General features: G+C 43.1%; 1 protein-coding gene and 1 pseudogene across 2 annotated transcripts; one reads left to right on the forward strand and one right to left on the reverse strand.

Annotated features, from left to right (window-relative positions):
- Positions 1 to 27: 27 nt before the first annotated feature.
- On the forward strand, positions 28 to 16,734 carry xab2 (XPA binding protein 2). 2 transcript variants are annotated; one of them, XM_071410557.1, is made up of 19 exons: positions 28 to 183; positions 1,372 to 1,520; positions 2,661 to 2,784; positions 3,005 to 3,202; positions 5,381 to 5,515; positions 5,648 to 5,812; positions 6,305 to 6,449; positions 6,912 to 7,063; positions 7,595 to 7,714; positions 8,009 to 8,140; positions 8,559 to 8,690; positions 9,175 to 9,288; positions 9,574 to 9,736; positions 10,181 to 10,371; positions 12,256 to 12,378; positions 12,875 to 13,046; positions 13,321 to 13,447; positions 13,742 to 13,845; positions 15,124 to 16,734. In XM_071410557.1, exons 1-19 carry the CDS (start codon positions 148 to 150, stop codon positions 15,189 to 15,191), a joined length of 2,550 nt encoding a protein of 849 aa, XP_071266658.1. In that variant the 5' UTR covers positions 28 to 147; the 3' UTR covers positions 15,192 to 16,734. The 2 variants fall into 2 exon arrangements, with proteins under 2 accessions (XP_071266658.1, XP_071266668.1); XM_071410567.1 differs by lacking the exons at positions 28 to 183; positions 1,372 to 1,520 and adding an exon at positions 2,126 to 2,289.
- Positions 3,335 to 4,682, reverse strand: LOC139581308 (cerebellin-1-like; annotated as a pseudogene).
- Positions 16,735 to 17,101: the final 367 nt, after the last annotated feature.

Genomic DNA, 17,101 nt, shown 5'->3' on the forward strand with positions numbered 1-17,101 from the left:
GACCGTTGTACTACCCAATGATATTTCCAAAAGGGGCGGGGTTATTCTACGTTCTGAACACGTTGGAGTCAGGAAGTTTAGTAACAATATATACATTTTGGGGTACTTTTGACACTACGGGTGTTAATTTTGATCATAAAAACAAAAATGCCCTCTCTAAATGGGAAACCGGACGTCATGTTTGTAAGTTATTTCATGAATATTGATACTTTGTTGTGGAATTGTTCTCAGCATGCTGTAATATGTCTGCGGCCTCCTCGAACTCGGATGTGTCGATTTGAATGCACCGGCTAACAAACGTTATATCTATCTGACAATAACACGTATCTAGATGATTGTTCCTTGAGATACTGTACAGGCTACTTACTGTGTGTGACTTTACATCATATTGTAGTAGGCTGGACACATTAAATGTTTAACAATGCTTTTTCTGATAAAAGCGAGTTCATTTCATAATTTTACCGTATGTTCCAGCTGCTTGCCGTAGCTTTGAAGTAATCACGAAAAAACAGGGCTTAATTTAGGGCATTTTTCGGCCTGCCAGCTCCTCCTATTCGTTATATTGAGCACCGTAGCACCAATTTGCCTTACGAACGTTCTATTATTCCCAGCCTATTGGTCTACGCCACAGTGCCTGCTTTGCTATTGTTTTTGCTATTGTTGGCAATGAGAACTGCCCACGTTGCTGGTAGTTAAAATGTAAACAACAACAAAAACGTACTCATGGAACTCTGAGGTCGTCCCATTGTTTCCTATAGAGAAGTATAGGTATCTGTCTATTTTGCCAAATATCTCGCAATGTGTATATTTCGATTTTTTTCAAGTCGGACACCATTTTAATCAGGATAATCTCTTTCCAATTACTTAAATTTGGGCAGCGTACTCTGCTGTCATCGGTCGCTAGACTATAAATATTCTACAGTTGCTATTGTTTTCCCTATTTCCTCGTTATGCAGACATAAGCACACTTGGCACCATCGAGGTGCGGATGTTTACTTTCTACATTACTATCTAAGAACAGATTGTAGTGGTAAAATAAAAAGGGATACATTTTTGGTGCCATTTACACGAAATTGAATTCTAAGCGACACTCCAGTCAGAAGAGGCTCTGCGAATGTTCTATTCCATTAATTTGCTATGGGCTCGCGCTAGTGGTCCAGCTTGGTCAACGTTATTTTGCCATTTTTCAGCCTTGGGTGAATTTTGACTCGTTCTATTGTCCGGCTTACTTGTAGTCCTTTCTATCCTTCGAACAACGTTGCACTAGTTCCGAGAATAGTGCAGCGTTTTTCGAAGGAGAGAAAGGTGTCCAACGTTGTTCCAAGGAGAGAAGGTTGACCGTTTTGCTGTGTTGGTGGTGGGCTTTTTCAGGAGGAAGATGACCTGCCTTATGAGGAGGAGATCATCAGGAATCCGTACTCGGTCAAGTGCTGGATGCGCTACATCGAGTTCAAACAGAATGGCGTCAAGTCCATCCTCAACATGATCTATGAACGAGCTCTGAAAGAGCTACCTGGCAGGTGGAGGCACAGTTTCTACATCTAGCTAGATGCAGTGTTTCCCAATCCTGGTCCTGGGGACCCAAAAGGGTGCCGTGTATCGTTTTGTTTTTGCCCCAAAATACACCCCCCTGGGTGCCCAGGGCCAGAATAAGAAAACACTGCTAAAGGTTCATGGAAAATACTGTGATGTCCCAGACTGTTTGTAGTCTGTCTGTAACTAGAGACAGGAACATGTTCACGGACAGTTACTGTTGCACATATAAGGACGGTTTCCAGGACACATCTTGAACTAGACTTTCAACGAATCCGAGAGTGGAAGACTCCTCTCTCGTCTCTAACATGTAGACTCACTTTTTGTGAACAGTCCCATCACAAATCAGATTGGTGAATAAACTTTATTTAAACGTACTTGACCAGTTGTCTGCTGATTTTGTCCTAATGTAGGATGTAATCTGAGACAAAATATCCATAGAGTATTGTTATTAACCTGACTTTCAGTACGCTGGTCTGTATGTCAGTTTGTATTTCTGTTTTGTATTTTCAATGCTGACACAATTTGCACGTAACTTACGCAATATATCAACAATGGGCGAGTTCAACCAAAGCATAGACCAAACGTTGCCCCACGCAAACAGCTGGCAAACTTCCAGCTGATTGCGAGGGAATGGGCTTTGGTCAGCAACATTCGGTTACATTTGGCTATTGTTTACATATTGTGAATAATGTGAAATGCGTCAGTAGATGGAAAATACAAGCAACGGAACCTTCCGACGCTGCAAAAAGTAAGGTAAACAACACTTTCCTGTGGTTACCCTATCTCCACTTCCTACCGCCAAATTAACCAACAGCATGGACAACCGTATGTTTAAATATCATTGTATTCAACTTTCTGGCTTACAGAGAATATTACATATTTTTTTACAGTGACTTCTTTCAGACTGATATCCATGGAGTAACCATGGTAACAGTCTGATGTTTAGACATCTTAAACCTAGTCCTGGACTAAAAACATTTGTCAATCAGTCTCTGGGAAATCATCCCATAATCTAGGTTTATTTGAAACAGTACAATGGTTGTTATTGAATACCATACCAGTGTCTGGGCTAGGGTTTTAGGCATTGCTAAATGTTCACGGATTGTTCATACGTGACCTTGCAGTTACAAGTTATGGTACAACTACCTGAGAGAGAGACGGAAACAGGTCAAAGGGAAGTGCATCACGGAGCCAGCCTACGAGGAGATCAACAACTGCCATGAAAGAGCACTGGTTTTCATGCACAAGGTAGGCTAATGCTTATGTCCTGTTGTCCGTCCATCCATTGTGAAGAGAAAATACTCACACAAACTCTGAGGAATATCATTGTCCATTCATTGGCACAGACTATGACAGAGTACATTTATGTGTGTGAGAGTATTTTTTTTTAAACTTGGAAGTAGATTTTGTCGTCTGAGATTGTAGGAATAGCATCCCACATAACTTGTTCTTCCCGTGGCTGTCCTAGATGCCGAGGATCTGGCTGGACTACTGCCAGTTCCTGGTAGCTCAGTGTAAGATCACCAGGAGCAGACGCACGTTTGACCGAGCACTCCGAGCCCTGCCCGTCACTCAGCACCCTCGCATCTGGCCCCTGTACCTCCGCTTTGCCCGGAACCTGCCCCTGCCTGAGACCGCCATCCGTGTCTATCGCAGGTACCTCAAGGTAAGAGGACATTTATAGAAGATTTGCTCCTCTGTGATTGAACTACAACCAAGGCTGAAGCACCTGAAGCCTCTCTTTATGGAAGACAGTCACAGGATAAATCAGAATTCACATTAATAAACACTTTATTTGGGCCTCCCGGGTGGCGCAGTGGTCTAGAGCACTGCATCGCAGTGCTATGCTGCGCCACCAGAGTCTGGGTTCGCGCCCAGGCTCTGTCGCAGCCGGCCGCGACCGGGAGGTCCGTGGGGCGACGCACAATTGGCTTAGCGTCGTCCGGGTTAGGGAGGGTTTGGCCGGTAGGGATATCCTTGTCTCATCGCGCTCCAGCAACTCCTGTGGCGGGCCGGGCGCAGTGCACGCTAACCGAGGGGGGCGGGTGCACGGTGTTTCCTCCGACACATTGGTGCGGCTGGCTTCCGGGTTGGAGGCGCGCTGTGTTAAGAAGCAGTGCGGCTTGGTTGGGTTGTGCTTCGGAGGACGCATGACTTTCGACCTTCGTCTCTCCCGAGCCCGTACGGGAGTTGTAGCGATGAGACAAGATAGTAATTACTAGCGATTGGATACCACGAAAATTGGGGAGAAAAGGGGATAAAAAATTTTTTTTTTTAAATATATATATATTTTTTTAAATAAACACTTTATTTAATTTCAACCATGGTGATAAGAATGTGTCCTTGTTATGAGATTATAACAACACCAACCACACATCATATCGGAAACCGACAAGCTATCACGCAACATAGAAGGTAGGCCTGGAATAGATGACAGTGCTACCAATAAATGTGTGAAAGCAGGCAATGTGCCGCTCACACTTGGCTGAGCAGAAAACCATTAAAGGAAGTGTGAGAAGGCCACACGTGCATTGGCCCTTAGGCGTATGTAGACCTGATCTCCCACCTCCAGCTGTAGCGTGACTGCGTTACCGCCGTTATCTGCTGTATCAGTACTAGACTTGGGGTCAGATGTAATAGGCAGACACTCTCCATTCTTGAACAGGGATGTGTGGGAGTCTTCAGATCCTCCAGCCTGAAAGAAGAAGCTGAAGTAGTAGACCCCTCTTACAGGGGCTACAAACACTTCTGTGCCGGGGGCTTTAGGCGTTGCCGATGTTAGTGATGACCTTGCTGTAGGTCAGGTTAGCGTCTTGGCTGAAGGGCCCTATTTTTCCAGTCTCTCAGGACAGCGGAAAAGAGCACCTTTGTCTTCTCTTTATTTCTCAGCTCCTCAAGCTGGCTCTCGTTGACTTTTAGCTTGGTTTCCATGGCTCCTAGTTTTTCCCATCGTGGTTTGCAGTTTTTTCCACTGTGGTTTGCAGTTTCTCCTCCATGACTGCGAATTCTATAATTAGAGTCAACATGTAGCGTGAGTTCTGTAGTTCTGCAGTGCATTCCGCCTCATGTTCAGTCATTGGGGTGTCCTCCTGTGCAAGTGACAGACAGCAGCTCAGAGACGCCATCAGAAATGCAGTAGCCTTCATCCTTCACCTGGGTTCTGATACCCTTCTGAGTAAACCGTATTGGTCCTGAGTAGGCCTAACCTGTTTTGATTCCAGAGTTTTCTCAGCTTCTTTTTATACAGCCAGGTTTGACACGATCCAGTAGACTGGAAGTTAGTCCTTGTAATGTTGGTTTTATCGTTCTTTATTCAACCTTATTAGTCCGTAAATCAGATTGTCTGTGATTTTGTACCTAGATTGTGCTGTTCTGGCTTGGACAAAGCTTACTTTCTGGCCCTGTCCCTAGAGTTGCCGAACGTGTGATAACATTGCAGCGATGGTAGCTTTGTGTGTGTTATCTCCAAATCATATATCATTAGAAATCTGAAAGATTTTTGGAATATTTGGGTCAGGAGACCTCTGACCTCTAGGGTTCATATTGGAATGAACTCTATACATTACCCTGATAACCCTAGAGATTTCTTTAGTCCTTGTAATTATTTGAAGGAATGGACAGGACAATATACATGCATTCAAAAGATTGCATTTTTCTAGTCTTCCATACAAGCAGCAGTGTGGTATTCCAGAGTTATTAGATAAATGGTTGATTAAGAAAGCTACATTTATATATTGGTTGTCAAGTGAGTTCTACTGTGCCACAAGTCTATATTTCTCAAAATGACAAAGTTATTTCTGCAACAGCCCCCTGGATTTGACTCTCTCCCCTTCTTTCTCTGCAGCTGTCCCCAGAGAATGCAGAGGAGTACATAGATTACCTGCGTTCCTGCGGCAAGCTGGATGAAGCAGCGGTGCGTCTGGCAGCCGTTGTCAACGATGAGAGCTTTGTGTCCAAAGAGGGCAAGTCTAACTACCAGGTAAGACCACGTCTGGCTCATCCTCCTTATCCCCATGTTGTTGTGTGGTTGATATCTAACGTTATCCCCATGTTGCTGTGTGGTTGATATCTAACGTTATCCCCATGTTGTTGTGTGGTTGATATCTAACAGCTATGGCACGAGCTGTGTGACCTGATCTCTCAGAACCCAGACAAGGTGAACTCTCTGAATGTTGGGGCCATCATCCGTGGAGGCCTCACTCGTTTCACAGACCAGCTGGGCAAACTCTGGTGCTCCCTGGCTGACTACTACATTCGCAGTGGACATTTTGAAAAGGTACTGGTCTGGATTGATGCATCCCAAATGGCACCCTATTCCCTTTGTAGTGCACTACTTTTGACCAGAGTCCTATAGACAATGTCATCTTTATAGTCCACTTTTGACTTTGTCGTCATGCATCAGGGTCATTAGAAATTATTATTATCAATGACGGCCTAGGAACAGTGGCAGTTCAGGGGCAGAACGACAGATTTTTCCCTTGTCAGCTCGGGGATTCAATCTTGCAACCTTTCGGTTACTAGTCCAACGCTCTAACCACTAGGCTACCTGCCGCCCCAGAAATTATGTAGGATTGTAGGACTCACCACCATAACCTTGTCATAATATATATTTGACATGTTTTGACTAGCTATCATGCATGTTATGAAGCTTTACGACATTGTTATGTAGTTCAAATAAAGTGTTACCAAATATATTCACTGTTTTTGGGATGCACGCACACATACTCACACAGACTAATTTGAATGCTTGTGTGTTGTGGCCCACCAGGCTCGTGATGTGTATGAGGAGGCCATCTTGACGGTGGTGACGGTGAGAGATTTCACCCAGGTGTTCGACAGCTACGCCCAGTTTGAGGAGAGCATGATCGCTGCCAAGATGGAGACTACCTCCGAGATGGGGAAAGATGAAGAAGGTGGGCGCATCTCAATAGTCTAAAGTGATGTCACTCTCCTCGTTTCCTGCTCGGATCTCAAGTAACTGTATAAAGGGAGATCAATTCCTTACCTAGGTATCCATGTTACTGTTTTTCCAATCCTGGCTGGTACTTTGAGTAAAAAATGTTATTTGTCACGTACACAGTTTACAGCCGGTCTAAAAGGTGCAGGGAAATGCCGGTGCGCTAGTTCCTTCAACATAACACGTAAATGTAACCGAAGGAGAGTAGTCTTGGGAATCAAGCCATTTTAGAGTATTGAGATGCACCCAGTGTGTCTGGATTTTGGAGTATCACAATCTCTCGCAAAAATAGAATGGATCTCAACGAGAATAACCTGTGTAAATAAAGATTACAAGGGGGGGGGGGGGGAAATCACAGCCGTAAGTGAATGCTTTGCCTTTGTCGTCGTGCTCAACTCGTGTTCCCTTTCCCTCTCAGAGAACATAGACCTGGAGCTGCGTCTGGCCCGCTTTGAGCAGCTGATCGCCCGCAGGCCCCTCCTGCTGAACAGTGTGCTGCTGAGACAGAACCCCCACAACGTCCACGAGTGGCATAAGAGGGTCAAACTGTACGAGGGGAAACCACGACAGGTAGCAGAAACCAGAAGTGGGCACGTAGTAGGAGTGCTGATCCAGGATCAGTTTAGCCTTTTAGATCATACTGAATATGATTATATGAACAGACGGGACCAGATCCTAGATCAGCACTCCTACTCTGAGACCCTTTGTGGATACAGGCCCTGAGCTCTTAGCCCTAGTCTGACTCGGTGTCATCTCCTTGGCTCTGTCTCTAATACCCATTTCATACTACTGAACCGAGGTGTACTGCGCTGGCCTGGTTCCGCATCCACTGTTCTAGCTGGAACCGGGATGTGAAATGAAAATATCCGAGCCAGCGCAGTACGGTTCAGGCCGCCATTATAATGTGAAAATCCTGAAAAACAGTTCTTTACCGAGCTAGTTGACATCTGTGTTATTGGTAGAGAGTAGCGATTAGTCATGTTTACAGATTTCACGTTTATAATTGTTTCTTAGTCTTTCTAGCTGGCAATAGGTACCTTGCATGCTCTTCCTCACATACATGTACAGTGTATAGAAGGTGTGTCTTAACCTCTTTTTCAGATCATCAACACCTACACAGAGGCAGTTCAGACTGTAGACCCTATGAAGGCTACAGGGAAACCCAGCTCTCTCTGGGTCTCCTTCGCCAAGTTCTATGAGGAGAACGAGCAGCTAGACGACGTGAGTCTCAAACTAAGGTTTCCCCATCCCACGTGGGTTGAAATTGTATTTAAAATATTTAAAATATTTCAAGTGTTCGTTTGTGCCTGTCTGGAGTGCCAGATGGTTAGAATTGTCACTTTTGGGACTATTCCATTGATTTCATTGCAAGCTCGCCAAGCAAGCCTAGTAAAGTATTTACCCAGGTCTTCTCCCTACTTAGGGTGACAACAACATAGATTTACTCCTTCAACCCAAGAGGAAGTTAAGTTTATTTATTTTTAATGTTCTTTTTCCACTTTTCCCAACCATCAGGCGCGGACCATCTTTGAGAAAGCCACCAAGGTGAACTACAAGCAGGTTGACGACCTGGCTGGCGTGTGGTGTGAATACGGAGAGATGGAGCTACGCCATGAGAACTACGAACAGGCGCTACGTATACTGAGGGTGAGACGGAAACATAGGCACAACAAATACTGACCCACTATCTGTCACACACTCCAAAGACACTTACATTTGTGCTTTTCTGTCATCCAGAATTATTTCTTATGCGTTTTAAACTGCTTAACGTTGCTGTGTGGGCAGCTGATCTGTACTTGCGTTTTTAATCTATCTATTTAATAACTTCAATCAATGAGTACCCTCATCTAATCTCAAATTCTATGATGCAGACTGCTCTTCTCAGAGTTTCAAATATTCTGTCTATAGATGCACATTTTTATTTATTTTTATTTAAGCCTTATTTTACAAGGTAAGTTGACTGAGAACACATTCTCATTTACAGCAATGAGCCGGGGGGATGAATAAGTACTGGATGCATGTCTGTGTAAATATCCCTTGACTTTCTCTCTTTCCAATTGTGTAGAAAGCAACTGCCATCCCGTCCAAGAAGGCGGAGTACTTTGACGTGTCAGAGCCGGTGCAGAACAGAGTGTACAAGTCTCTGAAGGTCTGGTCCATGCTGGCTGACCTGGAGGAGAGTATGGGAACCTTCCAGGTACTTTCTTCATATTTTCCTCTAAGGTATCTGTTTCAATTGCACTGCTTTAGAAAGGAAAAGAAGCTTTGATGCAACACATCTAAGACTGCGTTTACACAGCCAGCCCAAATCGGATCTTTTGCCCCGTTATTGGCAAAAGATCTGATCTTATTGGTCAAAAGATCAAAATGGGGCTACCTGTGTATACGCAGCCTAAATATAGTCAACCAACATTTCGGCAGCAAGTAGCCTTCATCATGGTTTCTGGATTGGATTGATTAACATTGTTTAGGTTTATACGGTTGGCGTATTCCACGAGCTCTTCTTTCAGATTAAATCGTGTTAGAACAGGAGAAACTGAAAATGCATCTTGTGCATAGTGATGACCCAGTTTTAGGGACCAAACAATGAAACAACCAAAACGTGTAACAACAACGCATGTAATGACCATACGATATAACTAACAACCCTGCCTTTTGTCTTGGTCGTTTGTCCCCGTCAGTCCACCAAGGCGGTGTACGACCGCATCATTGACCTGCGCATAGCCACGCCCCAGATAATCATCAACTACGCCATGTTCCTGGAGGAGCACAACTACTTTGAGGAGAGCTTCAAGGTGACACCGTCCACCTGCCCTGCTGCACACATCTCACTAGCCTGGTCCCAGTTCAGTTGTGCTGTCTTGACAACTCTTATGGTCATTATCACGATGCCTGAACTGGGACCAGTCTAACGTTTCACAGCCTAGCATATTAACACTAGCTCATACTGCATTCAAACTGGGTCGTGTTCAGGGCAGAGTACCCTACTGAACAAGACCCTGACCTCCACCCTTAAAACCACAGCATTTTGATCAGTTGTTAAATCCCCGTTGCTGACGGTCTCCATGCGCTCTCTACAGGCGTACGAGCGCGGCATCGCCCTCTTCAGGTGGCCCAACGTCTATGACATCTGGAACACCTACCTCACCAAGTTCATCGACCGCTACGGGGGCAAGAAGCTGGAGAGGGCCCGGGACCTGTTTGAGCAGGCGCTGGATGGCTGTCCAGCCAAGTTCGCCAAGAGTGAGGGACTTTGTTGTCTACGTGACTTCTGTATGTTTTTATGTCTAGTGCATGTTTGTGACGTGTTGCATGTCTGTCGAAGTATGATGCAAAAAATAATTTCCTGACTGATAAAACAAAGTCACCATCACAGTTGCTTTTTAGCTACTGAGAAGCACCAAGGAAAATACTGCCCTTTTCACACTACCAAGACAAGCTGTACTGTGCTGGCCTGGTTACACATCCACCACATTTGCAGGAACCGTGCTGGGAATGACAGATGTTAAAAGACCATGACCGAGCCAGCTCCGTACGGTTCAGGTTGGCATGATAGTATGAAAAGGGTGTTCATGTATTTTTCAGTTTGCTGCTGGTATCTATTGTAATAATGGCCTCTTATTTATGTGGTACTATCCCCCCAGCTACAGGAATGACGAGTGAACTATTTTCTGTTGTGATTGACAGCCATCTACCTGCTGTACGCCAAACTGGAGGAGGAGTTTGGGTTGGCGCGTCATGCCATGGCGGTGTACGAAAGAGCCACGCAGGTGGTGGACAACACGGAGAGGCATCACATGTTCAACATCTACATCAAGAGGGCTGCAGAGATCTACGGCGTCACCTACACCAGAGCTATCTACCAGAAAGCCATCGAGGTAAGCGTGTAGTGGCGCACACACAGGTGCATCTCAATAGTCTAAATCAGGGCCTGCGGGTGGTTTGAGTAAAGAAAGAGATTCTTCAAAGTAGCCACCCTTTGCCTTGATAGTTTTGCACTCTCCTGGCATTCTCTCAAGCAGCTTCATGAGGTGGTCACCTGGAATGTATTTCAATTAACAGGTGTGCCTTGTTAAGTTAATTTGTGGAATTTCTTTCCTTAATGCGTTTGAGCCAATCAGTTTTGTTGTGACAAGGTAGGGGTGGTATACAGAAGATAACCCTATTTGGTAAAAGACCAAGTCCATATTATGGCAAGAACAGCTCAAATAAGCAAAGAGAAACAACCGTCCATCATAACTTGAAGACATGAAGGTCAGTCAATTCAGAAAATTTCAAGAACTTTGAAAGTTTCTTCACGTTCAGTTGCAAAAACCAAGCGCTATGATGAAACTGGCTCTCATGAGGACCGTCACAGAAAAGGAAGACCCAGAGTTACCTCTGCTGCAGAGGATAAGTGAATGAGAGTTAACTGCACCTCAGATTGCAGCCCAAATAAATGTTTCACAGAGTTCAAGTACCAGACACATCTCAACGTCAACTGTTCAGAGGAGACTGTGTGAATCAGGCCTTCATGGTCAAATTTCTGCAAAGAAACCACTACTAAAGGACACCAATATGAAGAAGAGAATTGCTTGGGCCAAGAAACATGAGCAATGGACATTAAACGATGGAAATCTGTCCTTTGGTCTGATGAGTCCAAATTTGAGATTTATGGTTCCAACCACCGTGTCTTTGTGAGCCGTATAGTAGGTGAACGGATGATCGCTGCATGTGTGGTTCCCACCATGAAGCATGGAGGAGGAGGTGTGATGGTGTGGGGTTGCTTTGCTGGTGACACTGTCTGTGATTTATTTAGAATTCAAGGCACACTTAACCAGCATGGCAACCACAGCCTTCTGCAGTGATACGCCATCCCATCTGTTTTGTGCTTAGTCCCACTATCATTTGTTTTAGAACAGGACAATGATCCAAAACACACCTCTAGGCTGTGTAAGGGCTATTTGACCAAGAAGGAGAGTGATGGAGTGCTGCATCAAATGACCTGGCCTCCAAATTCACCTGACCTCAACCCAATTGAGATGGTTTGGGATGAGTAGGACAGCAGAGTGAAGGAAAAGCAGCCAACAAGTGCTCAGCATATGTGGGAACTCCTTCAAGTGTTGGAAAAGCATTCATCATGAAGCTGGTTGAGAGAATGCCAAGCGTGTGCAAAGCTGTCAAGGCAAAGGGTGGCTACTTTGAAGAATCTCAAATATAAAATATTTTGATTTGTTTAACAGTTTTTTGGTTACTACATGATTCCATATGTGTTATTTCATAGTTTTGATGTCTTCACTGTTATTCTACAATGTAGAAAATAGTTTAAAAATATATATTTAAAAAACTTGAATGAGTAGGTGTGTCCAAACTTATATATATATCATTATTTGGGGGGGTCGGGAACAAACTCAATATACTTTCAAATGACTAAAACCAAATATAAATGTTGTAAAAATGATACGGGACCTACATTCATACCCGTTTCATGACTGTCTCCAGCATGCTAATAATCACTGAAATGAAAGCTAGATAGTCAGTGAGCATTAAACATTTTCCAAAAGATGGATATTGGAAAATGTTTTGCAAATTCTGACGGCGAAAAAGATAACACATTTTCAGTGCGGCCCTCCGGACCTCGTTGAAGAACCAATGCAGCCCCCATGGCAAAATGAGTTGAACACCCCTAAATTAATCACGTGATTTTTATTAATTGTTATGCTGTATATGGTTATGCAGCTAATATATTCCAATATATAATATCATATGTTGTTTTCTTCCAGGTGCTTCCAGACGAACACTCCAGGGACATGTGTCTGCGCTTCGCTGACATGGAGAGCAAACTGGGCGAGATCGACCGGGGACGAGCCATATACTCCTACTGCTCTCAGATCTGTGACCCAAGGGTGAGCTCTCACACTGACCCAGGGTCCTGTTCATTAGTGCACTCTAGAGCTGGGCAATATGGACAAAAATCCGTATCACGATAAATTGCCTGAATTGATGCGATAACAATAAATAGAGCGATTTGCTTATAACATTAATGTACTACCACTACTACTAGTTTGATAGTTGTAGCCATCAATTGTGCCATTAACAATCACTCAGCAAACGTATTTAATTTCAAACTTCACATTTCTCTAGTGTAGGCTACTTATCGCAATTAATGATATAAGCAAAATGCCTGCGGTAAGTTATCGGTATGCTCGGTGTCGATGCTTTTTGGTTTATCGTCCCAGCTGTAACGCACACCGTGGGAAAACGTTGTTGAACGAAAAACAAGCTGTTCTTATTGGACAATCCATGTAGTCATTCTCTGTTTCAGTCCCTCATTTTGGTGGAAACACAGGTTCGTGTTCAGTAACGATAAAATGTTTCACTCCCTGTGTGTGTTTGTTTCAGATGACGGCTACGTTCTGGCAGACATGGAAGGAGTTTGAGATCCGCCATGGGAATGAAGACACTATCCGGGAGATGCTGAGGATCAAGCGCAGCGTCCAGGCCACGTATAACACACAGGTCAACTTCATGTCCTCACAGATGATGAAGGCCAACACCAACGCCACCGGCACCAGTAAGAATGCACACACACACGCGCATGCATACACACATACATACAACCATATACGCACACACACACAAAACACACACGAACACCTTTGGTCTCCAATGATGGCACAACCTTATCAAGTATTATATGTTTTTTCAATAAGAGATTTTGAAGTGTCATTCTCACATCTGTAGATGTTTTTCATGAAAAACATAGGGCAGATGGGGCTAGATTAGAGTTAGGGCTAAATCAGGGTTAGGGTGTACCTTTGTATCTAATTCTGTGTGTGTGTGTGCAGTCTCAGATCTTGCCCCGGGCCAGATGGGGCTGGATGATATGAAACTGTTGGAGCAGCAGGCCCAACTGCTGGCCGCCGAGGCTGAACAGGACAAACCCAAACTCAAAGAGAAGATCCTCTTCGTCAGGTCTGTCACCCCCCCCCCACCCATTTAGCATCCTTTCCTTTGACCTCTGAAACCCCCAACTGCAGACCAGGGCCCGTATCCCCAAAGCGTCTCAGAATAGGAGTGCTGATCTAAAATGTAATATCATAATGAATAAGATAATATGGACAGATCATAGATCAGCAATCCTACTTTGAGACGCTTTGTGGAAACGGGCCCAGGAAGTGGCCAGTCATTTAATATAAATACAACAATGCAGAAGTGGTTCAATACTGGTCTTAACCACTGTGTGTCATTATGAATCTGTTTGTTTAGGAGTGACACGTCACGCAGCGAGCTGGCTGAACTGGCCAAACAAGCCAACCCTGATGAGATTGATATTGATATTGATGATGAGGATGAAGACCAGGGCCCAGAGGGTGAGTTACAACATCACCGGGAGGGGGTGTGGGGGGGGTGTGGGGGGGCTGTTGAGCAGGGAGCAATGCTACAGAACATTCACATAGAAATGGACTGTGTAGATACAGAAAGTGATTCTGTCACTGAATATAGAACCATGCCAACCTTATACTTTACATTTCTATCTGCAATGTTTTGATGATTGAATGTTTCAGCTGTTTTCTTGAAAACCCTAATAATAATAATATTTAAAAAATAATAATACATACATACATACATACATACATAGTACCAGTCAAAAGTTTGGACTCCTACTCATTCAAGGGTTTTTCTTTATTTGTACTATTTTCTACATTGTAGAATAATAGTGAAGACATCAAACTATGAAATAACACATATGGAATCATGTAGTAAGCCAAAAAATGTATTTATATTTGAGAATCTTCAAAGTAGCCACACTTTTCCTTGATGACAGCTTTGCACAGTCTTCGCATTATCTCAACCAGCTTCATGAGGTAGTCACCTGGAATGCATTACAATTAACAGGTGTGCCTTGTTAAAAGTTATTTTGTGGAATGTCTTTCCTTAATGCATTTAAGCCAATCAGTTGTGTTGTGACAAGGTAGGGATGGTATACAGAAGATAGCCCTATTTGGTAAAAGACCAAGTCCATATTATGGCAAGAACAGCTCAAATAAGCAAAGAGAAACGACAGTCCATCATTACTTTAAGACATGAAGGTCAGTCAATCCGGAAAAGTTCAAGAACTTTCAAAGTTTCTTCAAGTGCAGTTGTAAAAACCATCAAGCGTTATGATGAAACTGGCTCTCATGAGCACCGCCACAGGAAAGGAAGACCCAGAATTACCTTTGCTGCAGAGGATAAGTTAATTAGCGTTACCAGCCTCAGAAATTGCAGCCCAAATAAATGCTTCACAGAGTTCAAGTAACAGACACATCTCAACATCAACTGTTCAGAGGAGACTGTGAATCAGGCCTTCATGGTTGAATTGTTGCAAAGAAACCACTACTAAAGGACACCAATATGAAGAAGAGACTTGCTTGGGCCAAGAAACACGAGCAATGGAAATCTCTCCTTTGGTCTGATGAGTCCAAATTTGAGATATTTGGTTCCAACCGCTGTGTCTTTGTGAGTCGCAGAGTAGGTGAACGGATTATCTCTGCATGTGTGGTTCCCACAGTGAAGCATGGAGGAGGTGGTGTCATGCGGCTTTGCTGGTGACACTGCATGGTGTTTATGTAAATGTGTGTTTTCATTATGTTTGTCTCTCCCTCCAGAGGTGCAGTTGGAACAGAAGACCGTCCCCACCGCTGTCTTTGGAGGGCTGAAAGAAGGAGAAGATTGAATACAGATATGACATCACTGACGAGCTCCCTGGTCCACGAATGGAGCCTTTTCAACCCCTGTAAAATGTATGATGAGAATAGATTGTGTGGAATGTGAACTTTGTCATTTATCTTTTCTTTGTTGTTGACTGTAAGGGTTCTTGCTCTACATTCATAGATTGTCAAGTCTGCACCAGATCTGTGAATAAAAATGAGATTTATCAATAGAATTCAAATGTTCCTTATTAAAAACAATTGAAATGCTCCTTTCTAAAAACAATGTAAATGCTCATTTTCCTTCTAAACATGAGGACCAAGGCACACTTCAAAGTTAACATGTTCAAATTACGATGGCATGTTCAATAGAACAAAATTGTAAAAACCTCTGACATGTTTTGGCATGACTTTTGTCAGGTAGTTTTTAAGATTTTGTTCTATTGAACATGCTACAGTATCATAATAAAGAGTGCCTTGGTCCTCCTTGTTATTTATGTCATATTAACCCTTTAACCAAAGAGCGCCTTCAACCTACAAAGATCTACTAGTAGTGTATCCTAGCAGCACTTATAATTCTTTCTACAAATGCTCCTTGATGTAGCGATGCATTAAAGCAAAACTAGCATTGGTAACACTGTTGCTCTTTTTCGACAGTTGAAATCACTGTTTGCTACGGTATTGTATGTCTTGGCATTGCAATTATTTCAACCTGCATGACCTTGAGCCTGTTCACAATGGTTCTATGAATTTGATGTGTAAACTGCTGACATAACTCTAACTGTAAGTCCAACACCATGACTGACCGGGTCTGTGCAGCAGTGCTTTGCTGCAGAAAGACAAAGGGGAGTTTCCTGCCCTAGAAAAACAGGGAGTAGTTATGCTGGGTGAATAGGGAATATTTCATTGATACTGGAGCTGGGAGTTGTAAGCAACAAGAGACACATTTTACAGCCTTGTCATGCTCCCAGGCTTATTGTTTTCTCTAGCACTCACACTAGCTGGAATTCAACAATTCTTAGGAATTAGGAACGTGGCATCCTATACTGGATCTGAGCAGTATGTTGTGTATTGTAGCCTAAAGTAATATAATTTACACTTCCACCTAAACTAACCCTTAAACCAGTTTTTTACTGATTTGTTTGTATTGTTATGAAGGGAAATTAATAACCCTAGAACAGGAAAATAAATAGGCCTAGCATTCTCTTCTATCCAGTGGTGTAAATTACTTAAGTAAAAATACTTTAAAGTACTACTTAAGTCGTTTTTGGGGGTATCTGTACTTTACTATTTCTATTTTTGACTACTTTTACTCCACTACATTCCTAAAGAAAATAATGTACTTTTTACTCCTTACATTTGCCCTGACACCCAAAAGTACTCGTTACATTTTTTATGCTTAGCAGGACAGGAAAATTGTCTAATTCACACACAAGAGAACATCCCTGGTCATCCTTACTGCCTCTGATCTGGCAGACTCACTAAACACAAATGCTTCCTTTGTAAATTATGTCTGAGTGTTGAATTGTGACCCTGGCTAACCGTCAATAAAAAATACAAAAAATAAAATTGTGTCGTCTGGTTTTCTTAATATAAGACATTTTAAATGATTTATACTTTTACCTTTGATCCTTAAGTACATTTAAAACCAAATACTTTTAGACTTACTCAATATTTTACTGGGTGACTTTGACTTTAGTTATTTTATTTTAAGGTATCTTTACTTTTACTTAAGTATGAAAATTGGGTACTTGTTTCACCACTGCACCACTGCTTCCATCTCCTGTTTTAAGTAATCAGTTTGTTATTCAGAGAAAGGAATCACCCTGGAATGGAAAAGAAATAGGCCTTAGCATTCTTCTCTTCCATAATTAGATGAAAATGGTTGAGAGGTAATCCTCTCACAGGCTGCGTCCCTAATGACACCATTTTCCCT

The sequence above is a fragment of the Salvelinus alpinus genome, chromosome 1, assembly GCF_045679555.1.
Source record: "Salvelinus alpinus chromosome 1, SLU_Salpinus.1, whole genome shotgun sequence".
Lineage (NCBI taxonomy): Eukaryota > Metazoa > Chordata > Actinopteri > Salmoniformes > Salmonidae > Salvelinus > Salvelinus alpinus.

Coding starts and splice junctions, on each gene's coding strand:
- xab2 (XM_071410557.1), top strand. CDS start 148: ATGCCCTCTCTAAATGGGAAACCGGACGTCATGTTT. Junction 2,785..3,004: donor CACTGGTTTTCATGCACAAG/GTAGGCTAATGC, acceptor TGGCTGTCCTAG/ATGCCGAGGATCTGGCTGGA. Junction 7,064..7,594: donor ACGAGGGGAAACCACGACAG/GTAGCAGAAACC, acceptor CCTCTTTTTCAG/ATCATCAACACCTACACAGA.